At 37.2% G+C, this 26,325-nt stretch overlaps 1 protein-coding gene across 1 annotated transcript in view; it reads right to left on the bottom strand.

The window, feature by feature from the left end:
• LOC309965904 (protein MFI) overlaps positions 1-26,325 on the bottom strand; it is a gene marked incomplete at both ends in the record, with an annotated part of 90,053 nt that overhangs the window by 5,980 nt on the left and 57,748 nt on the right. Inside the window, 3 exon segments of the mRNA XM_082845742.1 lie at positions 2,698-2,868; positions 23,814-23,944; positions 25,374-25,574. Coding sequence (XP_082701868.1) covers positions 2,698-2,868; positions 23,814-23,944; positions 25,374-25,574 — 503 coding nt within the window.

Genomic DNA, 26,325 nt, shown 5'->3' with positions numbered 1-26,325 from the left:
AATAACTCGATTTTGTATCTTTTTATGTCTAATATTCCATTGTATATATGTGCCACATCTTCTTTATCCATTCATCTGTCAATGGACACTTAGGTTGGTTCCAGGTCCTGGCTATTGTAAATAGTGCTGCAATAAACATTGGGCTACATGTCTCTTTTTTGAATTACGGTTTTCTCAGTAGTGGGATTGATGGGTCATATGGTTGTTCTATTTTCAGTTTTTTAAGGAACCTCCATACTGTTCTCCATAGTGGCTGTATCAATTTACATTCCCACCAACAGTGCAAGAGGGTTCCCTTTTCTCCACACCCTCTCCAGCATTTATTGTTTGTAGATTTTTTGGTGATGGTCATTCTGACCAGTGTGAGATGTTACCTCATTGTGGTTTTGATTTGCATTTCTCTAATAATTAGTGATGTTGAGCATCCTTTCATGTGTTTGTTGGCAATCTGTATATCTTCGTTGGAGAAATGTCTATTTAGGTCTCACCATATCAAAGCTAGATGTATTTATCCCATTACATGTAGAGTATATGATACCAAAAAACCACTTCAAGTTTTCCTGGTTTATTCTGTTTTTATCCTTTTCTCCATGAAGGGAAGCCATTAGGAATCTTCTTCACCTACCAGAGAAGGGTGTTAGGGGATGATAGTGGGGAAAGTCTTGTGTAGACTGAGATGCTCATTTATTTCTTCCCTTTGAACTGAATTGTTTTATTCTTTTGTATTCCAGTAGTGATAGAATATAGGATACTGGGTGTGGATTATTTTGTAATCTTTCACTGAAGCTAGCTGGCCCTTTGCTGAATTAGCCAACTGTATAAGGCAAAGGCAGAGCAGGATTTCAAAAGCTTTCCTGAGAGAATTCTCTATCCTGCCCTCATAAGCTCATTCAAAATGGACCTCCCCTACCTCTCTCTCCTTTCTTTACCATCTTAGGAAAGGAAAAAGTACAGCATTATGACTCCTTTCTTTGGATGTCATTTCTTGCATCATTATTACCATCTGTATGTATTCAGTGCCTCAGAAACCACAAATGTACTGTCTATAAGGAATCCCAGTACTATGCTCTGGACAAGATATTGGGGTTATTGAGTCATAAAATCTTTTCACTATTTATTAAAAAAATATTTTAGCACATCTACTATGGGTGATTAGCTCTTTATTCCTTCTTATCTTTCTTTTATATTTTTATTTATTCTTCCCATAATTATCTTTTTTTCTATTATTCTTGTTTTCTCATTTTCCTTTTTTCTTAGTCATTCTTTCCCTTTTATCTTTGTTTCTCTTATCTTTCCTTTTCTCATTGTTCTCTACTTCCTCTGGCCTCTTTTTTCTGGTCTATTTTTCAATGGTGGTCAACCTAATTTTTCCTATTTCATGTTCTTATCTCCCTCTTCCAAATGTCTTCCTTTTTCTTATGTTTCTTTACTTATACCATCTTTGTTTTATTTTTCCTTCCTCTTCATCCATGCAGTATTCACATTCTTTATTGTAGCTGAGTAAATAGTGAATACTTTTAAAGCTTTATTGAGATATAATTCACATCCCATAAAATTTGCCCATTTAAAGTGTACAATTCAATGGCTTTTTAGTGTATTCACAGAGTTGTGCATCCATCACCACAATCAATTTTAGGACATTTCATTACTCCAAAAAGAAACTTCATACCCCTTAGCCATCACTTCCCAATCCCTACAAATCTCTAAGCCCTAGGCAACCACTAATCTACTTTCTGTCTCCATATAATTTGCCTATTCTGGACATTTCATATAAATGGAGCCATACAATATGTGGTCCTTTGTTATTGGCTTCTTTTACTAAGAAGGTTCATCAGTGTTGTAGCATGATCAGCATTTCTTTTTATTGCCAAATAATATTCCATTGTATGGATATATCACATTTTAATCATCAGCTGATGAATAGATTGTTTCTAATTCTTTGTTATTATGAATAATGATATTATGAATATTCATGTACAAGTTTTTATGGACATGTGTTTTCATTTCTCTTGTGTATATACTGAGGAGTAGAAATGCTGGCTTGTATGGCAACTCTATGTTTAACCATTTGAGGAACTGCTGGATTGTTTTCCAAAATGGCTATACCATTGTACATTCCCACTAGCAGTATATAAAGGCTCCAATTTCGCCACATCCTTGCCAACACTGGTACTATATGTCTTTTTAATTATAGCTATCTTTGTGGGTATGAAATAGGATCTTATTGTGGTTTTGATTTGCATTGCCCTGATGACTATATGAAGTATTTTTAAATTTCCATCACACAAAATAGCCTAAAAATGTTTTTCAAGGGCCGAAGTATGTCACTGAAAAATTATAATTTTTTAATGTCCCACACAGGAAGATTGGTGAATACAGGCTGAGGAAATTCTTTATATCATTAATTTCATGTTCTTAGCCTTGTTTCTATATCCCAAAGTAAGAAGTAAAGCAGACTTAGACTAAGGCATAAGAATAAAGTCTGTTAATAAAGAACACCCAAATATATTTTTCTTTTTTCTACTTTTAGATCATCCCTTTTTTATCTTTCTCCCTCATTTCCTCTTATTTTCTTTCTAGACAGATAATAAATATTCAAGTTGTTTTTTTGAAGATTCAACATGGGAGTAGGAAATATTAGAAAGAAAAATATCTGATGTCTGCCCTCGCTCCCCAAGAATAGCAACATGTACTTACTCATCAAAGTTGAGTGTGTTTGTCCAGTTCAGCACTTCATCCACTTCCCATTCCATCACAGAATCTATTCCACCATCTTCGATAGCTCTTATTAGCCCTTTTGTTGCTGTGTGAATTAAACCTAGAGTTTCATGATTTGTTGACTTACCCTCCAGGTTTCCTGTGTAGTACCTACATAGAGGAAAGGAAGGGAGATATAAATCCTTTGAAATATGTGACTGCTAGTGGATGCAGTTAATCTGTATTATTGCTGTGAAACTATTTACAAAGTAAACCAAGTTTTCATCCAATTTAATTCAAATACTGCTAAGCCAAGTTGTATGTCATGGCATCGTCTGGAAAAAACAAAAGAACTTAATCAGCCACACTAACCAGAGAAGCCTCATTTCAAAATCACCTCTCAGTAAGTTGTACTGTTGTGATACAAAGAAAAGCTAAGTATTAAATCACTGAATCATAGAATTATAGAGTCAAAGGATCTTGGAGATAACTACCCCAATTGTTTCATAGGTGATGCAATAAATCCTGGAAGAGTAACCTTTACAAAGTCATGTGGCTAATGGCAGATAGGATGCAAGAAGGGAAGGGGAAAAAGGAACGAGAGTAAGAGGTAAAAGGAAGAGTGATATTAACATCTTCTTTTGTGTCAGGTACTTTTTATACATAATTTTTAATTCTCTTTAAAAAGATAGCTTTTTAGTTTTTTTGTCACAGTTATTTTTATTCCCATTTTATGAATGAGAAAATTGAGACTTGGAAAAGTTAAGAAATTGTTCAAGATCATGTAAGTAGTAAACATGTATACATCAGAACCAGTATTCAAATCTGACTCCAAGTCCAGACTCCTTTGGCACACTGTTCTATCTTATATTAATCTGAGCACATAAATGAATGCACCCAGCAAACATGAGCTAAGTAGAGAGAAGTTAGTACCAGGAATATTAAAATATACTGGGGTTTTTGGTTTGTTTGTTTGTTTTCCATTTTAAGGTCTACATTGGTATTCCTTTCTAAAGGTTAACCTATTCTGAAATTTTGTATTAATTTATTAATTTGACACTCATTTATTGGAAGTGGCTTAGAGGTGGTGTAGAAAAAGGACTGGTATCAAACTACCTGGCTTTGAATCTTGCTTCTGTAATTTACTAGCTATATAATCTTTGCCAAATAAGCTAGCCTTTCTGGGCATGTGTCCTCTTCCTTCAAATGGTGATCATAATACTACCACCTCTGCCTATGTTATCTTCTAGGAGTTTTATGGTTTTAGATCTTACATTTAGGTCTTCAATCCATTTTGAGTTCATTTTTGTGTATGGCATAAGGAAATGTTCTAATCTCATTCTTTTACTTGGAGCTGTCCAGTTTTCCCAGCACCACTTATTGAAAAGACTGTCTTTTCTCCATTGTACATTCTTGTCTCCTTTGTTGTGGGTTAATTGACTGTAAGTGTGTGGGTTTATTTCTGGGCACTCTATTCTGTTCCATCCATCTATGTGTCTGTTTTTGTGCTAGTACCATACTGCTTTGATTACTGTAGATTTGTAGTATAGTTTGAAGTCTGGGAGAATGATACCTACAGCTCTGTTCTTCTTTCTCAAGATTGCTTTGGCAGTTAGGGGTCTTTTGTGGTTCCATATAAATTTAGGATTATTTGTCCTAGTTCTGGGGAAAATGTCTTGGGTATTTTGATAGAGATTGCATTAAATCTGTAGATTGCTTTGGGTAGTATGGTCATTTTAACAATACTAATTCTTCCAATCCAAGAACATGGTATATATTTCCATTTTTTTGTATCATTTTCAAATTCCTTCATCAGTGTTTTACAGTTTTTAGAGTATAGGTCTTCACCTCCTTGGTTAAGTTTATCTCTAGGTATTTTATTCTTTTTGATGCAGTTTTATATAAGTTATAGCAGGTGTTTTGGATATGTCTCCTAAGGTAAAAGAAATAAAGTCAAAAATAAACAAATGGGGGCTTCCCTGGTGGTGCACTGGTTGAGAGTCCACCTGCTGATACAGGGGGCACGAGTTCGCGCTCTGGACTGGGAGGATCCCACATGCCGTGGAGTGGCTGAGTCCATGAGCCATGGCCACTGAGCCTGCATGTCCAGAGCCTGTGCTCTGCAACGGGAGAGGCCACAGCAGTGAGAGGCCCACAAAACGCAAAAAATAAAAATAAAAAATAAATAAACAAATGGGACTTAATTAAACTTAAAATCTTTCCACAGCAAAGAAAACTATCAACAAAATGAAAAGGCAACCTACTGAATGGGAGAAAATATTTGCAAATGATATGACTGATAAGGGATTAATATCCAAAATATATAAACAGCTCATACAACTCAATATCAAAAAAACAAACAATGTAATTTAAAAAAAGAACAGAAGATCTGAATAGACATTCTTCCAAAGAAGACATACAGGTGGCTAACAGGCACATGAAAAGATGCTCAACATCGCTAATCATTCAAGAAATACAAATCAAAACCACGATGAGATATCACCTCACACCTGTCAGAATGTTGATCAAAAAGTCTACAAATAACAAATTTTGGTGAGGATGTGGAGAAAAGGGAACACTTGTACAAATGTAAACTGATGCAGCCACTATGGAAAACAATATAGAGGTTCCTCAGAAAACTAAAAATAGAACTACGATATGATCCAGCAATTCCACTGCTGGGTATATATAATCCAAGTAAAATGAAAACTCTAATTTGAAAAGATACATGCATCCCAATGTTCATAGCAGGGTTATTTACAATAGCCAAGATATGGAAGCAACTTAAGTGTCCAAAGTGAGAGAGTGGCATGGACATATATACATTACCAAACATAAAATAGATAGCTAGTGGGAAGCAGCCGCATAGCACAGGGAGATCAGCTCGGTGGTTTGTGACCACCTAGAGGGGTGGGATAGGGAGGGTGGGAGCGAGGGAGATGCAAGAGGGAAGAGATATGGGAACATATGTATATGTATAACTGATTCACTTTATTATAAAGCAGAAACTAACACACCATTGTAAAGCAATTATACTCCAATAAAGATGTTAAAAAAACCAAACAAACAAATGAATGGATAAAGAAGATGTGGTATATATATATATATATAAAGAAGATGTGGTATATATATATATATATATATAAAGAAGATGTGGTATATATATATATATAATGATGTGGTATATATATATATATATATATATATATATATATATATATATATACACACAATGCAATATTAGCCATAAAAAAGAATGAAATTCAACTGTTTGCAAAAAGATGAATGGACCTAGAAAGTATTATGCTAAGTGAAATAAGTCAGACAGAGAAAGACAAATACTCTATGTTATCACTTATATGTGGAATCTAAAAACTAAAACAAGTGAATGTATATAACAAAAGAGAAACAGACCCACAGATATAGAGAACAAACTAGTAGGTTACCAGTGAGGAGAGGGAAGGGGGAGGGGCAATGTAGGGGTAGGGGATTAAGAGAGACAAACTACTATGTATAAAATGGATAAGCAACAAGGATATATCGTACAGCACAGGAAAATATAGCCATTGTTTTATAATAACATTAAATGGAGTATAATCTTTAAAAATATTGAATCACTATGTTGTACACTTGAAACTAATATAATATTGTAAATCAATTATACTTCAAAAAAATCCACTACTTCCTCCTAGCTTTCTTGAGAGGTTTAGAAGTGTAAATCCCTGTAAAGCATTTAGGACAAAGACTAGCACATAGTAAACATTCAATAAAAGAAGGCTTATATAATCCTGTGGCAAGAAATAGGACAGTAACAAGATATGTCCCTGCACTCATGAAGTTTCTGCTTTGTCAGACTTTAAATGGATATAATCCATGAGATTAAAAAAAAAGGAACAGCATCCAGGTTTCCAGCTCTAATCTTAGGTGTTTGTATATTTGGGAAGGTAAAACACGGAGGAATTCATAAAAAATGCATTCACCCCCAGCCTTCCAGCATTTTTGATTTCTAAATGCATTTTTGTTGTGGCATGAGAATTAATTAATAAATCTGGGCCACTGGGTACCATCATTCATTCATTCATTCATTTAAAACATGGGTGTCTATTATGTTCAGGGAATAGAGAATATCTATTTTTGCTCTCATACTTTGCTGAAAGAGAATTATAAAACTTATTTCAATAATGTAATTCTGTTTTGAACTCTTTAAAAATTAGTCACTATTGAGTGGTCTATAATAGTCATAAAACAAGTTAGCAAGTACGAACAGAATTTCAAATACAATAGTGATCAGAAATAAAGATCGCTTTATAATACTCATAACTTGTTTTATAAATAGAGTGGTATTTTAAAAAGAAAACAAATACAATATAAAATTTGACTATAAATAATATTGCAATATATTCACTTTAAAATGTTCTCATATTTTTTCTAAACTAAAAAATTTAATGTTTAAATTTTTAAATTAAACTTTTTCTAAATATCATGACAGAGAGAGAAGTTTAAATGCAAAGACCTAGTAAGAACCAAGGTTGAAATTGGAAATGAGGTCAAGGAGAGCTAAGATCTGTAGGTACACAGGAAAGGAACAGATGTGAAAATCAGAATTCTTTTAGTAAGACAGAGGTTAAAAAAAATCAAGGTTTTGTTGATTTTGTTAACTGTTGATTCTCAGCAACAGTCAAATGGAAGGGTTTAAATGCCATCAATTACCAAAGCACACAAAGTAAAATTTCTCATTCATCCCCTGCAACCTTACAAAAAGGAAATGACACTCAGCCATAAGGATTAATGCATTCATTCATTCAGCAAGCAAGCAACATATATTCATTAAGCATCTACTGTGTCTGAGGCCCAGTGCTAATTAAGAAATAGAACAGAATCTCTGTTCTTTAGGCACTAAGAGTCCTAGTGGAGATGGCAGACAAATATACAGATAATTGCAAAAACATGACAATTGAGTATATAGAAGATCTATGGGGCACATCAAAAGGAAGTGCTTAACTATGTCTAGGTATGTCAGGGAAGGCTTCAGAAGGAGATATTTGAGCCAAGTATCAAAAGATGAAGATCTTGTTGCCATGTAGCTGGAGCCAGAAAAGAGCAACCTAAGGATAAAGAATATCATGTGCGATGTAGGTGATGGGGATTCCCTAACATGTTTCAGGTAAGGAAATGATTTATGTTTTAAAAAATCACCTCTGTCTTTATAGAGAGATGGAGAAGATATTAGAGACAAAGAGACCAATTAGGGCTTCCCTGCTGGTGCAGTGGTTGGGAGTCCGCCTGCCGATGTGGGGGACACGGGTTCGTGCCCCGGTCTGGGAGGGTCCCATGTGCCGCGGAGCAGCTGGGCCCGTGGGCCATGGCTGCTGGGCCTGCGCGTCCGGAGCCTGTGCTCCGTGACGGGAGAGGCCACAGCAGTGAGAGGCCCGCGTATCGCAAAAAAAAAAGAGACCAATTAGAAGGACTTGGCAGGTGAAGTAGAGTTGAGAATGATGAGATGCTACAGTGGGGAGTGAGAGAAATGTCAGACTTGGGAGATACTTTGGAAGCACAGTTAATAGAACCTAATGACACATTACACGTAAGAGCTTATGAAAGGTAAGAAGGCTAGGACAACATCTACATTTCTGGCTTGGATGACTAGATAAGCTGAGGCCAGGAGGAATACTGAAAGGAAACCACTTTTATGATGCGAAAGATAAGAAATTCAGTTTTGGACCTGTTGAGTTTGAGATGGAAATGGCCATATAATTAGAAATACAGAGCTCAGTTATGGATGAGGATTGTTTTGAGAATAAATAAACATAGGAAAGAGAGAAGAAATAAAAAAGATTATTATTCATGTGCATTGGCTTATTACTAGATGGCTCCCAGCTGGTGCTATACCTGAGCTTCAGCAAGTCTTACCACCATTCTGTCAAAGCCAGCTGTTTCTAGGTAACGACGAGTGTATTTTGTTGTTCTGAGCCCATTACCACAATTCCTTTGCTGTACATGGGTCTCCTGGTTGTAGATAATGTTGTATGTAATAAAATGATGATGGATAAGGCATTCTATAATGAATGGTATTGCCATCTCTGTAACCCTGGCCACTTTGGGCAATCACTGAGTAGTGGCGGAAAATGCTGACATCCACGGGATGGATCATCTTATCCATCTGACTACTGACAGCTTTTTGCCTTATCTAAGCCCTTTGGAGGACATTCACAAGGACGCCAATATATTTAGTGCCCATTCTGAGTATATCTCTCCCCAGACCTAATCACGTTTTCCAACTTATTTCCAAGTCCCCAATCAGCTGAGAAACTTTTAGCTACTGCCCACAGTCAATTAGATCCCAACCCCCCTTGTATATGAAGTGGAGCTTCCTCCAGTTGTGCTCACTGGGAGAATATCCTTTCACCATTTTCTGGGCCAATTGAGGGATTGTAATCTAGTGACTATCTGGTTTTGGATGTTGCCAGCATCCTGTGCAGATCCACAGTGAATTAGACCTAATATACTCTCCCTCTGTTAACATGTCACAAGTGACTCCTCATGAAGCCAGAAGTATGGAGATGAACAGGAGTCAATGTAGCATAAGTAGGTGTTGAAGAAGTCTGGGCCACCTGCCCATACAGCTTACCTTTGGGCTTCTGGACCTTCTCAGACCCATTCTCATATATATACATCTACTTTATACTGAAATGATGCTGTATACTCTGTTTTACGGTTCAATGGATTAGATAAAATCCGGGTCAGTTCATAATCACATAGCACTTGGTATCCTACTGACAAGCTTCCAGTCTCTACCAGGACCCAGTAGCAAGCCTGGAACAAATTTTCAAATAATTTTTGACAGAGACGGGCACTACCTTCCTCCTAAACCCTAGAGGTGTGTGCTATGATCTTCCTATTAGGGCTCTTTAGAAGCTCCATACGGTTTTTCACTGTCTGCCAGAGACATTTCCAATACTGTTGGGACTGCTGGGCTATAAAGCCCAAGTGGTAGGGCAGCTTGACCACATTGTGAACCTGCTATCATGTTTTTTCTTACACCATGTCCCACTGGCACCTGCTAGCCTTATTAATTACCTAGTAAATGGGTTGGAGCAGCATGCTCAAATGTGGTATATTTTACCTCCCAAATCCAGAGAGTGTTGTGTGTCTTCAAGGTGCAAGGTACAGAATCTTGTCTCTCACTTTAGAAAGGATATCCCAAAATGTTTATAAGGTTCATCTATGTGACAGACCCTTAACTTTTTGCCGAGTTTATCTCCCTCCTTCTAGTGTGTATTTGTCCTGTTAAGTCATCTAGGGAGTTGTCATTTTCTACTCACCATGGTCAATCAGTATAAGGTCACCAGCGTAAAGGACAGGCATGATGTCTTATGGGAACTGAGATAACATGCCCCTGGGGACAAGAGCAAGAAAGCTGACATAGCTCTGAGAGAAAGATGTAAAGATACACTCTGTTATTTCCATGTAAATGCAAACTCTTCTCTTTTTGTTTACTGATCAGGATGGGAAAGAACACATTTGCCAGGTCAAAAGCAGTCTAACAGATGCTAGGGACAGTGTTGATTTGCTCCATTAAAGAAACCACATCTGGAGGAATCTTAGCTGCAATTTGTGTCACCACCTGACTTCTACCACTTCAAAGTTCCATTATTCCCAGTGAACTAAAGGAACCAATTCCATCACAATTTCCCCCACTGTCATCTTCAGTCTATAACCACCACAAATTCATCAAGAATTCTGCTGCTCCCCTAATTTCTTAATAACCTGATGAAGAGGATATCCTCTGGGTCGAACTGCGGTTATAGCCAGTGGGTGGCTAAACATATTGCACGTAATAGGAACAAACATATGCATTCCCCAAGCCTTCAGAAATCCTTTTCTACAGTATACTAGAGAAGTTCAGGCATTTTGTAACTGTAGAGCTTTGGTTGAATTCAGGCTTTGATGAGCCAAACTAACAGACCAAGCACCATTTCTGTTGTTGTTTTGGTTTGGTTTGGTTTTTTTTTTGGCTGCACTGTGCTGCTTGCAGGATCTTAGTTCCCTGACCAGGGATAGAACCCGTGCCCCCTGTGGTGGAAGCTCAGAGTCCTAACCACTGGATCTCCAGGGAAGTCCTTAAGCACCATTTATTTCTGGATACTCAAGCTAGCACATTAAATCCCTAATCTCAGGTGAGTGTGGCCATATCAATAAATTCAGCCCAATCAACTTCTGAACACCTTAGAATCCACATTCACACATGCTTCTGAGCTCCTGGCAATACGGATTGGTAAATTCTCGAAACTCTTTTGGTTTATAAATGTCATCTCCTCCTGGAGTAGATCTTGTTCCTCTCTGTCTGGACTGTCCTGAGATACGTCTCAGTGTGGACTGGAGGCATTGAGGAAATGGTTGTGGGGAAATCCTAAGGAGAATCAGCATAAGTGTGTGGGGCAACTGAGCCAGGTGCAGTCATTGAAAGGCTTTTATGCAGAGAAGGGCTGGTTTCCTCAAAACAGGGAGGAGGGTTTCCTCCATCAGCAGGAGAGTTTGAAGGCTCAAGGTTCTCAGCTTTGTCTATGTCTGCCCAAATATCCCCATCCCAGTTCTCAGCGTTCCACTTCTTCCCCACTAATGTCCTTAGCTAGCTTAGTGCACAAGACCTGTCTAGGTCTTTTGATTGCACTGCAAGCACTATGACTTTGTGACCCTTTCAACTTGCCCTTGGATTGCCTCCAACTCACCCTGCAACCACAGGAGATGAAGGATTACTCCATGGAGATCTTCTGATTGTCTGATCATGTTCTTAAATTTTTTTTTTTAAACTTAGTGAGGTATAAGTGATATACAGTAGACTATATTTAAGCTGTACAATTTGAACAGTTTTGACATAAGTATACACCTGTGAACCAATCACTATAATAAAAAAAAAAAAACATATCCATCACCCCCCAAAGTTCCTTGTGCTACTTTGTTATCCTTCCCTCCCTCCTTTCCCCCACCCTCATCTCCAGACAATTACTCATCTGCTTTGTGTCATTCTAGATTTCTTTGTATTTTCTAGAATTTTATGTAAATGAAATCATATAATATGTACTCTTTCTTGACTGGTTGCTTTCATTCAGCATCATTATTTTGAGATTCATCCATGTTGTTATGTATGAACAATTCCTTCCTTTGTACTGCTGAGTAGTATTCCTTTATATAGATATATCACAATTTGTTTATCCATCGACATTTGGGTTGATGGGTTGATGGGTTGTTTCTGGTTTTGGGCTATTAGAAATAAAGCAGCTATCAACTTGCATTACAACCTTTCTGTAGACATGTTTTTATTTCTCTTGGGTAAATATCTGAGTAGAATGGCTGGATTTAATAGTAGGTGTGTGTAACTTGTAAAATTTAAAAAAACCTGTCAAACTGTTTTCCAAAGTGTGTGTACCAGTTTGCATTTGCTCCATATCCATGCCAATAATTGCTATGACAGACTGTTTTAGCCATTCTAGTGGTTGTGCAGTGGTATCTCATTACAGTTTTGTTTTGCACTTTCCTAATGACTAATGATCATAGTCATTAGTTCACTTGTGCTTTTTTGCTATCTGTATATTCATTGGTAGAGTGTTCAGATCTTTTGCCCATTTTAAAATTAGGTTGTATTCTTATCATTGAATTTTGAGGGTTTTTTTTACATATTCTAAATACAAGACTTTTACCATGTACATATTTTGCAAATGTTCTCTTCCTGTCTGTGACTTGCATTTTTATTTTTGCAAAAGTGTTTTCAGGAGAGCAAAAGCTTTTAACTTTGATGAAGTGCAATTTAACAATTTTTTCTTTTATACTTCATGCGTTCTGTGTCCTATTTAAGAAATCTTTGCCAGAAACAAAGTCACTAAGATTTTCTTGTTTGCTTACTTTTGGATATTTTATGGTGTTAACTCTGATTTTTTTAAGGTCTCATAAAGTGTTTTTATTTTATGATATTTTTCAGATATATACATACTTTTCACATTATTTTCCATTATAGGTTATTATAAGATATTGAATATAGTTCCCTATATTATACAGTAAATCCTTGTTGCTTATCTATTTAATGTATACGAGTTTGTATCTGTTAATCCCATTTCCTAAATTATCCCTCTCCACACTTTCCCCTTTGGTAATCATAAGTTTGTTTTCTATGTCTGTAATTCTGATTCTGTTTTGTATATAGTTTCATTTGTATTATTTTTAGATGCCACATATAAGGGATATCATGTAATATTTGTCTTTTCTCTGTCTGACTTATTTCACTTAGTATGATATTCTCTAGGTCTATCCATGTTACTGCAAATGGCATTATTTTATTCTTTCTTATGGCTAATATTCCATTATATATGTGTGTGTGTATATATATATATATATATATATATATATATATATATATATATATACACACACACATCTTCTTAAACCAATCATCTGTTGATGGGCTTGGGTTGTTTCCATACCCTGGCTATTGTAAATAGTGGGGCTATGAACATTGGGGTACATGTATCTTTTCAAATTAATGTTTCTGTCTTTGCTGGATATATGCTCAGGAATGGGATTGCTGGATCATATGGTAGCTCATTTTTAGTTTAAGGAACCTCCATACTGTTTTCCATAGTGGCTGTACCAATTTACATTCCCACCAACAGTGTAGAGGGTTTCCTTTTCTCCACACCCTCTCCAGCATCTATTATTTGTAGACTTTTTGGTGATTGCCATCCTGAAAGGTGTGAGGTGATACCTCATTGTGGTTTTGATTTGCATTTCTCTAATAATTAGCGATGTTGAGCATCTTTTCATGTGTCTGTTGGTCATCTGTATGTCTTCTTTGGAGAAATGTCTATTTAAGTCTTCTGCCCACTTTTTGACTGGGTTGTTTGTTTTTTTGATATTGAGTTGTATGCACTATGGTGTTAATTCTTATATTTAGATCTATGATCTTTTCCAGATGAATTTTATATATGATGCGAGATAAGGATCAAGATTCATTTCTCTGCATTTGAGTATCCAATTTGTTGAAAAGAATATTCTTTTCTGGGCTTCCCTGGTGGCGCAGTGGTTGGGAGTCTGCCTGCCGATGCAGGGGACACGGGTTCGTGCCCCGGTCCAGGAAGATCCCACATGGTGCGGAGCGGCTAGGCCTGTGAGCCATGGCCGCTGAGCCTGCGCGTCCGGAGCCTGTGCTCCACAGCGGGAGAGGCCACAACAGTGAGAGGCCCGCGTACTGCAAAATAAAATAAAATAAAATAAAATAAAGAATATCCTTTTCCAATTAAATTGCTGTGGCACCTGTGTTGAAACTCAATTAACAATATGTGTGTGGGTCTATTTCTCAACTGTCTATTCTGTTCCATTGATCTGTATGTCTATCTTAATGCCAATACCACAATGTCTTTTTTAAAAATAAATTATTTATTTTATTTATTTTTAGTTTTGGCTGTGTTGGGTCTTCGTTGCTGCACACGGGCTTTCTTTAGTTGCGGCGAACGGGGGCTACTCTTGTGGTGCACGGGCTTCTCATTGTGGTGGCTTCTCTTGTTACAGAGCACGGGCTCTAGGCGTGCAGTCTCAGTAGTTTTGGCACACAGGCTTAGTTTCTCCATGGCATACGGAATCTTCCTGGGCCAGGGGTCGAACCCATGTCCCATGCATTGACAGGCAAATTCGTAAACACTTCTCCACCAGGGACCCCCCACAGGGTCTTGATTACAGTGGCTTTATAATAAGTCTTAAAATGAGGTAATGTAAGTTCTCCAAATTTTTTTCCAAAATTATTTTGATTATTCTAGTTCCTTTGTATTTACATACAAATTTTCAAATCAACTTGTCAAATTCCACATAAAACCCTGCTGGAAATTTTGATTGTGATTACATTGACTGTATACATTAATTTGGAGAGAACTGACATCTTAACAATATTGAGTCTTCTGCTCCATTAATATCTTATGGCTATTTGTTTATTAAGTCTTCTGTAAGTTTTATCAGCAATATTTATTACTTTTCAGTGTACAGGTCATGTAGATTTTCCCCTCAATTTAGGCCTAGGTATTTCATATTTTGTGATGCTACTGTAAATGTTTTTGTTGTTTGTTGCAATGCAACTGGTTTCTGTACCTCACAGCCTTGATAAACTCACCTATTAGTTCCAGTAGCTTTTTAGTAGATTCCTTCGAATTCTGTACTTAGATGATCATGTCAACTGTGAACAAGGACTGTTTTAGTTCTTCCTTTCCAACCTCAGTGTCTCCCCTACCACTCTACCCTGCCACCCTTATTGCACTGACTAGGACTTCAATGCAATGTTGTAAAGAAGTGGTGAGTGCAGACATCCTTGCCTTGTTCCTGATCTTAGAGAGAAAGCATTCAGCCATTCACCATTAAGTATCATGTTGGATGCAGACTTTTTATAGATGCCCTTCATCAAGTTGAGGAGGCTCTTATCTATTTCTAGTTTGCCAAGAGTTTTCATTACAAATGGTAATTTTGTAAGTAATTTCTCTGCATCTTTTGAGATGATCATATCCAGTTTTGTTTTTTAAGTCTGTTAATATGGTGGATTGCATTGATTGATTTCCAAATGTTAAACCAATATTGTATTCCTGGGATAAACTCCATTTGTTTATAATGTTATTTATTATCATGTATCTATGTTCATGAGAGATATTGGTTCTTATTTTCTTGTAATATCTTTTTTTCTCATAAGCCTTGAGTAGTTTTATATCCAATAACACTTGCCTCATAGAAAATGCTATAAATATTCCTGTAAGTACTTCTTTAGCTGCATCCCCCAATTTTAATATGTTGTATTTTCATTTTTTATTAAATCAAAAAAAAAAAAAAAAAAGTAAGTGTAGGGACTTCCCTGGTGGCGTAGTGGATAAGACGCTGTGCTCCCAATGCAGGGAGACTGCGTTCTATCCCTGGTTGGGGAACTAGATCCCACATTCATGCCACAACTAAGGAGCCCATGTGCCACAACTAAGACCCGGTGCAGCCAAATAAATAAATATTTTAAAAAAAGAGATTAAAGTAGTAGGAAGAAAAGTTCTTTATACTGCTGGTCCGTTCATGGTGATAGAACTCAGCTTTTGTCTGTCTGAAATGTTTTCTTCCATTTTTTTTTCATCTTTATTGGAGTACAATTGCTTTACAATGGTGTGTTAGTTTCTGCTTTATAACAAAGTGAATCAGTTATACATATATATATGTTCCCATATCTCTTCCCTCTTGCATCTCCCTCCCTCCCACCCTCCCTATCCCACCCCTCCAGGTGGTCACAAAGCACTGAGCTGATCTCCCTCTGCTATGCGGCTGCTTCCCACTAGCAATCTAATCTACGTTTGGTAGTGTATATATGTCCATGCCACTCTCTCACTTTGTCACAGCTTACCCTTCCCCCTCCCCATATCCTCAAGTCCATTCTCTAGTAGGTCTGTGTCTTTATTCTGGTCTTACCCCTAGGTACTTTATGACATTTTTTTTCCCTTAGATTCCATATATATGTGTTAGCATACGGTATTTATCTTTCTCTTTTTGACTTACTTCACTCTGTATGACAGAGTCTAGGTCCATACACCTCACTACAAATAACTCAATTTCGTTTCTTTTTATGGCTGAGTTGTATATATGTGCCATTGTATATATGTGCCATGTCTTCTTTATCCATTCATCGGGTGATGGACACTTAGGTTGTTTCCATGTCCTGGCTATTGTAAATAGAGCTTCAATGAACATTTTGGTACATGACTCTTTTTGAATTATGGTTTTCTCAGGGTATATGCCCAGTAGTGGGATTGCTGGGTCATATGGTAGTTCTATTTGTAGTTTTTTAAGGAACCTCCATACTGTTCTCCATAGTGGCTGTACCAATTCATATTCCCATCAGCAGTGCAAGAGTGTACCCTTTTCTCCACATCCTCTCCAGCATTTATTGTTTCTAGATTTTTTTACTGATGGCCATTCTGACTGGTATGAGATGATATTTCACTGTAGTTTTGATTAGCATTTCTCTAATGATTAATGATGTTGAGCATTCTTTCATGTGTTTGTTGGCAATCTGTATATCTTCTTTGGAGAAATGTCTATTTAGGTCTTCTGCCCACTTTTGGATTGGGTTGTTTGTGGTTTTGTTATTGAGCTGCATGTGCTGCTTGTAAATTTTGGAGATTAATCTTTGGTAATTTTTTCATTTGCAAATATTTTCTCCCATTCTGAGGGTTGTCTTTTGGTCTTGTTTATGGTTTCCTTTGCTGTGCAAAAGCTTTGAAGTTTCATTAGGTCCAATTTGTTTATTTTTGCTTTTATTTCCATTTCTCTAGGAGATGGGTCAAAAAGTATCTTGCTGTGATTTATGTCATAGAGTGTTTTGCTTATGTTTTCCTCTAAGAGTTTGATAGTTTCTGGCCTTACATTTAGGTCTTTAATCCATTTTGAACTTATTTTTGTGTATGGTGTTAGGGAATGTTCTAATCTCATACTTTTACATGTACCTGTCCAGTTTTCCCAGCACCACTTATTGAAGAGGCTGTCCTTTCTCCACTATACATTCCTGCCTCCTTTATCAAAGATAAGGTGACCATACGTCTGTGGGTTTATCTCTGGGCTTTCTATCCTGTTCCATTGATCTATCTTTCTGTTTTTGTGGCAGTACCATACTGTCTTGATTACTGTAGCTTTGTAGTATAGTCTGAAGTCAGGGAGCCTGATTCCTCCAGCTCCGTTTTTCATTCTCAAGATTGCTTTGACTATTCAGGGTCTTTTGTGTTTCCATACAAATTGTGAAATTTTTTGTTCTAGTTCTGTGAAAAATGCCAGTGGTAGTTTGATAGGGATTGCATTGAATCTGTAGATTGCTTTGTGTAGTAGAGTCATTTTCACAATGTTGATTCTTCCAATCCAAGAACATGGTATATCTCTCCATCTATTTTTATCATCTTTAATTTCTTTCATCAGTGTCTTATAATTTTCTGCATACAGGTCTTTTGTCTCCTTAGGTAGGTTTATTCCTAGATATTTTATTCTTTTTGTTACAATGGTAAATGGGAGTGTTTTCTTGATTTCATTTTCAGATTTTTCATCATTAGTTTATAGGAATACCAGAGATTTCTGTGCATTAATTTTGTATCCTGCTACTTTACCAAATTCATTGATTAGCTCTAGTAGTTTTCTGGTAGCATCTTTAGGATTCTCTATGTATGGTATCATGTCATCTGCAAACAGTGACAGCTTTACTTCTTCTTTTCCGATTTGGATCCCTTTTATTTCCTTTTCTTCTCTGATTATTGTGGCTAAAACTTCCAAAACTATGTTGAATAAGAGTGGTGAGGGACTTCCCTGGTGGTGCAGTTGTTGAGAGTCCCCCTGCCGATGCAGGGGACATGGGTTCTTGCCCCAGTCCAGAAAGATCCCACATGCCGTGGAGCGGCTAAGCCCGTGCGCCATGGCCACTGAGCCTGAGCATCCAGAGCCTGTGCTCCACAGCGGGAGAGGCCACGACAGTGAGAGGCCTGCGTATCGCAAAAAATACATATATATATAGAGAGAGAGTGGTGAGAGTGGGCAACCTTCTCTTGTTCCTGATCTTAGTGGAAATGCTTTCAGTTTTTCACCGTTGAGGACAATGTTGGCTGTGGGTTTGTCATATATGGCCTTTATTATGTTGAAGAAAGTTCCCTCTGCTTGCTTTCTGCAGGATTTTTATCATAAATGGGTGTTGAATTTTGTTGAAAGCTTGCTCTGCATCTATTGAGACAATCATATGGTTTTTTCCTTCAGTTTGTTAATATTGTTTATCACATTGATTGATTTGCATATATTGAAGAATCCTTGCATTCCTGGAATAAACCCCACTTGATCATGGTGTATGATCCTTTTAATGTGCTGTTGGATTCTGTTTGCTAATATTCTGTTGAGGATTTTTGCAACTATGTTCATCAGTGCTATTGGCCTGTAGTTTTCTTTCTTTGTGACATCCTTGTCTGGTTTTGGTATCAAGGTGATGGTGGCCTCATAGAATGAGTTTGGGAGTGTTCCTCCCTCTGCTATATTTTGGAAGAGTTTGAGAAAGATAGGTGTTAGCTCTTCTCTAAATGCTTGATAAAATTCGCCTGTGAAGCCGTCTGGTCCTGGGCTTTTGTGTGTTGGAAGATTTTTAATCACAGTTTCAATTTCAGTGCTTGTGATTGGTCTGTTCATATTTTCTATTTCTTCCTGGTTCAGTCTCGGCAGTTGTGCATTTCTAAGAATTTGTCCCTTTCTTCCAGTTTGTCCATTTTATTGGCATAGAGTAGCTTGTAGTAATCTCTCATGATCCTTTATATTTCTGCAGTGTCAGTTGTTAGTTCTCCTTTTTCATTTCTAATTCTGTTGATTTGAGTCTTCTCCCTTTTTTTCTTGATGAGTCTGGCTAATGGTTTTTCAATTTTGTTTATCTTCTCAAAGAACCAGGGTTTAGTTTTATTGATCTTTGCTATCGTTTCCTTCATTTCTTTTTCAATTATTTCTGATCTGATCTTTATGATTTCTTTCCTTCTGCTAACTTTGGGGTGTTTTTGTTCTTCTTTATCTAATTGCTTTAGGTGCAAGGTTAGGTTGTTTATTCGAGATATTTCCTGTTTCTTAAGGTAGGATTGTATTGCTATAAACTTCCCTCTTAGAACTGCTTTTGCTGCATCCCATAGGTATTGGGTCATCGTGTCTCCATTGTCATTTGTTTCTAGGTATTTTTTGATTTCTCCTTTGATTTCTGCAGTGATCACTTCCTTATTAAGTAGTGCATTGTTTAGCCTCCATGTGTTTGTATTTTGTTACAAATCTTTTCCTGTAATCGATATCTATTCTCATAGTGTTGTGGTTGGAAAAGATACTTGATACAATTTCAGTTTTCTTTAATTTACCAAGGCTTGATTTTTGACCCAAGATATGATCTATCCTGGAGAATGTTCCAGGAGCACTTGAGAAAAATGTGTATTCTGTTGTTTTGGGATGGTATGTCCTATAAATATCAAATATCAAACAAGTCCATCTTGTTTAATGTATCATTTAAAGCTTGTGTTTCCTTATTTATTTTCATTTTGGATGATCTGTCTATTGGTGAAAGTGGGGTGTTAAAGTCCCCTACTATGAATGTGTAACTGTCGATTTCCCTTTTATGGCTGTTAGTATTTGCCTTATGTATTGAGGTGCTCCTATGTTGGGTGCATAAATATTTACAATTGTTATATCTTCTTCATGGATCGATCCCTTGATCAATTTGTAGTGTCCTTCTTTGTCTCTTCTAATAGTCTTTATTTTAAAGTCTATTTTGTCTGATATGAGAATTGCTATGCCAGCTTTCTTTTGGTTTCCACTTGCATGGAATATCTTTTTCCATCCCCTCACTTTCAGTCTGTATGTGTCCCTAGGTCTGAAGTGGGTCTCTTGTAGGCAGCATATATATGGGTCTTGTTTTTTTATCCATGCAGCCAGTCTGTATCTTTTGGTGGGAGCATTTAATCCATTTACATTTAAGGTAATTATCTACATGTATGTTCCTATTCCCATTTTCTTAATTGTTTTGGGTTTGTTATTGTAGGTCTTTTCCTTCTCTTGTGTTTCTTGCCTAGAGATGTTCCTTTAGCATTTGTTGTAAAGCTGGTTTGGTGGTGCTGAACTCTCTCACCTTTTGCTTGTCTGTAAAGGTTTTAATTTCTCCATCAAATCTGAATGAGATCCTTGCTGGGTAGAGTAATCTTGGTTGTAGGTTTTTCTCCTTCATCACGTTAAGTATGTCCTGCCAGTCCCTTCTGGCTTGCAGAGTTTCTGCTGAAAGATCAGCTGTTAACCTTACGGGGATTCCCTTGTGTGTTATATGTTGTTTTTCTCTTGCTGCTTTTAATATGTTTTCTTTGTATTTAATTTTTGACAGTTTGATTAATATGTGTCTTGGTGTGTTTCTCCTTGGATTTATCCTGTATGGGACTCTCTGTGCTTCCTGGACTTGATTAACTATTTCCTTTCCCATATTAGGGAAGTTTTCAACTATAATCTCTTCAAATATTTTCTCAGTCCCTTTCTTTTTCTCTTCTTCTTCTGGGACCCCTATAATTCGAATGTTCATTCGTTTAATGTTTTCCCAGAGGTCTCTGAGACTGTCCTCAGTTCTTTTCATTCTTTTTTCTTTATTCTTCTCTGCAGTAGTTATTTCCACTATTTTATCTTCCAGGTCACTTATCCGTTCTTCTGCCTCAGTTATTCTGCTATTGATCCCTTCTAGAGTATTTTTAATTTCACTTATTGTGTTGTTCATCGTTGCTTGTTTCCTCTTTAGTTCTTCTAGGTCCTTGTTAAATGTTTCTTGCATTTTCTCTATTCTGTTTCCAAGATTTTGGATCACCTTTACTATCATTTTTCTGAATTCTTTTTCAGGTAGACTGCCTATTTCCTCTTCATTTGTTAGGTCTGGTGGGTTTTATCTTGCTACTTCACCTGCTGTGTGTTTTTCTTTCTTGACATTTTGCTTATCTTACTGTGTTTGGGGTCTCCTTTTTGCAGGCTGCAGGTTCGTAGTTCCCGTTGTTTTTGGTGTCTGTTTCCAGTGGCTAAAGTTGGTTCAGTGAGTTGTGTAGGCTTCCTGGTGGAGGAGACTAGTCCCTGTGTTCTGGTGGATGATGCTGGATCTTGTCTTTCTGGTGGGCAGGTCCATGTCTGATGGTGTGTTTTGGGGTGTCTGTGGCCTTATTATGATTTTAGGCAGCCTCTCTGCTAATGGGTGTGGTTGTGTTCCTGTCTTGCTAGTTGTTTGGCATAGCGTGTCCAGCACTGTAGCTTGCTGGTCGTTGACTGAAGCTGGGTGTTGGTGTTGAGATGGAGATCGCTGGGAGATTTTTGCCATTTGATATTACGTGGAGCTGGGAGGTCTCTTGTGGACCAGTGTCCTGAAGTTCGCTCTCCCACCTCAGAGGCACAGCACTGACTCCTGGCTTTAGCACCAAGAGCCTTTCATCCACATGGCTCAGAATAAAAGGGAGAAAAAGTAGAAAGAAAGAAAGAAGGAGGATAAAATAAAGTAAGAGAAAATAAAATAGTTATTAAAATAAAAAGTAAGAAATAATTATTAAGAAAAATTTTTTTAAAAAAGTAAAAACAAAACAAAACAAAATGGATGGACAGAACCCTAGGACAAATGGTGAAAGCAAAGCTATACAGACAAAATCTCACACAGAAGCATACACATACACAGTCAGAAAAAGAGGAAAAGGGGAAAAAACAATATATCTTGCTCTCAAAGTCCACCTCCTCAATTTGGGATGATTCGCTGTCTATTCAGGTATTCCACCTATCCAGGGTACATCAAGTTGATTGTGGAGCTTTAATCCACTGCTCCTGAGGCTGCTTGGAAAAATTTCCCTTCTATTCTTCACATAGCATCCGGGCCTCAGCTCTGGATTTGGCCCCGCCTCTGCGTGTAGGTCACCAGAGGGCGTCTGTTCTTCGCTCAGAAAGAATGGGGTTAAAGGAGCCACTGATTCGGGGGCTGTGGCTCACTCAGGCCACGGGGAGGAAGGCCCATGGAGTGCGCGGCGAGCTTGCGGTGGCAGAGGCCAGCAGGACATTGCACCAGCCTGAGGCACACCGTGTGTTCTCCAGGGGAAGTTGTGCCTGGATCCCCGGACACTGGCAGCGGCAGGCTGCACAGGCTCCCCAGAAGGGGGGTGTGGATAGTGACCTGTGCTCGTACAGAGGCTTCTTGGTGGTGGCAGCAGCAGCCTTAGCGTCTCATGCCCGTCTCTGGGGTCTGCACTGTTAGCCGCAGCTCGCACCCACCTCTGGAACTCCTTTAAGCAGCGCTCTTAATCCCCTCTCCCCACGCACCAGGAAACAAAGAGGGAAGAAAAAGTCTCTTGCCTCTTCGGCAGGTCCAGACTTTCCCCTAGACTCCGTCCCGGCTAGCTGTGGTGCACTAACCCCTTCAGGCTGTGTTCACGCAGCCAGTCCTCTCCCTGAACTCCGACCAAAGCCCGAGCCTCAGCTCCCAGCCCCCAGCCACCCCGGCGGTTGAGCATACAAGCCTCTCGGGCTGGTGAGTGCCGGTCGGCAGCGATCCTCTGTACAGGAATCTCTCTGCTTTGCCCTCCGCACCCTGTTGCTGCGCTCTCCTCCGAGGCTTTGAAGCTTCCCCCCTCCACCACCCGCAGTCTCCGCCTGCGAAGGGGCATCCTAGTGTGTGGAAACCTTTCCTCCTTCACAGCTCCCTCCCGCTGGTGTGGGTCCAGTCCCTATTCTTTTGTCTCTGTTTATTCTTTTTTCATTTGCCCTACCCAGGTACGTGGGGAGTTTCTTGCCTTTTGGGAGGTCTGAGGTCTTCTGCCAGCGTTCAGTGGGTGTTCTGTAGGAGTTGTTCCACGTGTAGATGTATTTCTGATGTATCTTTGGGGAGGAAGGTGATCTCTGCATTTTACTCTTCCGCAGTCTTCCCCCTCATGTCTCTCCATTTTTATTTTTAAAAGATATTTTTGGTGAGTTAGCTGATATTATTTTTTCTTCTCAGGGATATATTTTCCTGCTTCTTTGAGTGCCTGGTAATCGATTACTATATGGTAGACATTGTAAATTTTATAGATTTTGACCACTTGAGTATATTGTGTTCCTTTAAATATTTGGGGGCTTTGTTCTTATACATTGTCAAGTAAACTTGGAAACAATTTGATTCTTTTGAGACTTGCTTCTAAGATTTGTTAGATGGGTCCAGAATGACTTTTAGTGTAATCTGTACAAGTCAGTTTCTTTAGGGGAGAAAGAAAGGTTGAGAATGGTATAGAGTGGGTCTAGTGGGTCATATTAAATTTATCTCATATATGAGTAAATGCTGATTTTCATATCTCATGTTCCAAAAGATTATGATTTCCTTGTGGTCAAAGAGAACCTGTCTTTTCCCGTTTATATCCCAGAAATTAACAGTGTCTAGCAGGCATTTATTATGTATTTGCTTTCTTGTATTTTAAAAAATATACTGTAATATTTCATCTTATTTTTAAAGTAACATGTAGTTACTTTAGTAGTGATAGCAGTCTAAAAAATGACTGTATACTTCTTTAGTAAGTCTAAGTATTTCATCAACTTACATTTGCTGCATCCATTCTATTTTTCTAATTTTTCTTTTCTTTTCTATATCTTGCCTTCTCTTTAATTTAGAGAAATGGAATTCACTTTCCTTTTTGTCTCCCACCATTACATTTTCAGTAGACTTCCAAAACTATTGAGAAATGAAAAATGAATACACAAAATATTGGATTACTGATTATGAAGTTATCTGACTATAGAAAAGAACTTCTATGTGTTCAGTAGGAATATGCCAAGATAGAAATAGAGGAGAGGATAGACCCTTTTAAGATATTTCTAATTAAGTGAATGGCACATTGAACCTTAAGAGGCATATGCCATAGGAAAATTAGTGTACTGAGGTACTATTTAATAAGTATTTGTTGAATGAATAAATGAATAGACATATTCTAAGAGTGTTTTAGTTTCTCATAAGAACAGATCTGACCAGTAGGTGCTATTGACTTTTGAAGACTCTAATCCTCAAGGAATATGGGCACACTCAAAGAATACAGAAATCTCACCATTGTGTCCCAAGACTTTGTGGTTTCTCCTGTTTGACACTTTATACTGATTGCCTGTTTTCCTATTTCCAATTCATTCTTCCTCCCTCACCACATACACATTAAATAACAAAGAGGAAAGTTTGTTATCCCCCACAGCACTCTGAACTTGCCTCTATTAAATCACATATTCACTGCACTGTACTGAAATATCCTGTTTACTTGACTTTCTCCTTAATTAAAAGCAAACTACTTGAGAGGAAGGACTATTCTTATGTACTATCGCTTCCCAAGCATCTAGTACAATGCCTGACATCTGGTTGGTATGCAATAAAGTTTGTTGAATGAATGAATGAATTCACACTTTTATCATTTTCACTTTTCATACTTAGTATATTCAGTATACTACATTCTACAATCTGTATACCAGAGACTGAGGATTTGAATGAAGATACTTGCAGCTATATAAACAAATATCCAGAGCTATAGAACCAGATAATGTTAACTTTAAAAATATAAGCTTACAAATATCCTTAGATAGAAATTATTTCCACAAAAAGATTAAACATGGGTGTCTATAGAAAAGTCCTAGAATCACATATATGCATTAGGAACTATATATATTTAAAATCATTCTGTTCATATGAGCACATGTTAAATTTTCCAACATCATGAAAACCCAAATGATCTCCCACTAGTGTCGGCTGTTACAAGCTCTATAGAGAAAATGGCATATTATTCTCAAGAACCCTCACCACTTGTTCAAGGATTAATATAGAATCAACAACATCTTCAGATTTGCTTTGTTATAAAGATGGGTAATAGCTGAATGCCACAGAGTATCTAAAGATAGCCTAGATTCAAAGATGACTATTAAAAGTAGAAGTAAATGTAAAAAAAAAAAGATATATTGCTGTATCTTGAAGTATATTAGTAACCACAGAATAGTTAAGTAAATTTTATCAGTTAAATTAGTAGGATTCATTATTTTTAAAAATAATCTAAAAATTAATTTTCAGAAAGACAGATAGGTTTGTAAGCACATAATATTCAAAATTATTAATGTTTATCTTTTCTTACTTTATCAGAAACAGGCCTCCAGCCATTGTTCTCTGTACGACGATACCAGCCACTATAATCCTCTTCCTGAAGATTATCACTTTTAATATGAGATGTATGTTTTGCTGGAAGTTTTGTGTAATCTCTAGGGCTATTAGCACACAGATCTTCAATATGTCTGTGAGTGAAAATTTTATAGTATATTTCAGGTGGAAATTTAACCTATAGTTGGAAAAGTTCAAAGGACCATTTCAATTTAATTAGAAAAATGGTTTATGTTTTTTAAAATTACATCTTTTAAATTTCATGTAAATGTGCTTTAAAAGTACTAAATAAGAATTTATCCATACTTACACCACCTAATCTGAATCGTACATTAATGCCAGCAGCAGCATCTAGAAGTTCTGCCTATAAAAAAAAAATTAGTCTTCAACATTCTCTATATATCAGTTCACAACTTCTCACTCTATAATGTTAAACAGTTGTTGAATATTGATTATTTATGAAATAGATGAAGTGAATAAACTTCAAATAGTTAATTTTAAATCAGAAAGTATCTTAGGATTTATTTTCTTATAGACACTCAATAAGTAAAACAGCTTACATTATAACTGGGAAAATGATACCAAACTATGTTTCCTTTCTATGTAATGTAAAAGTGTAAAAGTCAGGTGATTTGTTAGTCATAAAACAGAAGTTTTAAAAAAATTCCTCAAATATATGATTTTCATATTAAATATCTTCCAGGTAAATTCAGAGAAAAAAATGTGGTGAATCTGAGTTAAACAACAGATGACCTTTCCTAGCTAGCTTTTATTAAATCAAAAATCCATGTTTAAATTTTGTAAGAATTGTATATAATTGGTCTTCTAAATTTTAGTGCCCCACACCAAATGGAAAGTAGAGAAAAAATTATTGGTCCCCAACCTGTCTCCTGATTATACTGAGTTAGATGAGAAAACAGATGTTACCC

The sequence above is a fragment of the Leucopleurus acutus genome (genome assembly GCF_964270905.1).
Source record: "Leucopleurus acutus genome assembly, chromosome: 8".
NCBI lineage: Eukaryota > Metazoa > Chordata > Mammalia > Artiodactyla > Delphinidae > Leucopleurus > Leucopleurus acutus.
The sequence above is the reverse complement of the archived record's forward strand: the minus strand, read 5'-3'. Positions and strand labels throughout refer to the sequence as shown.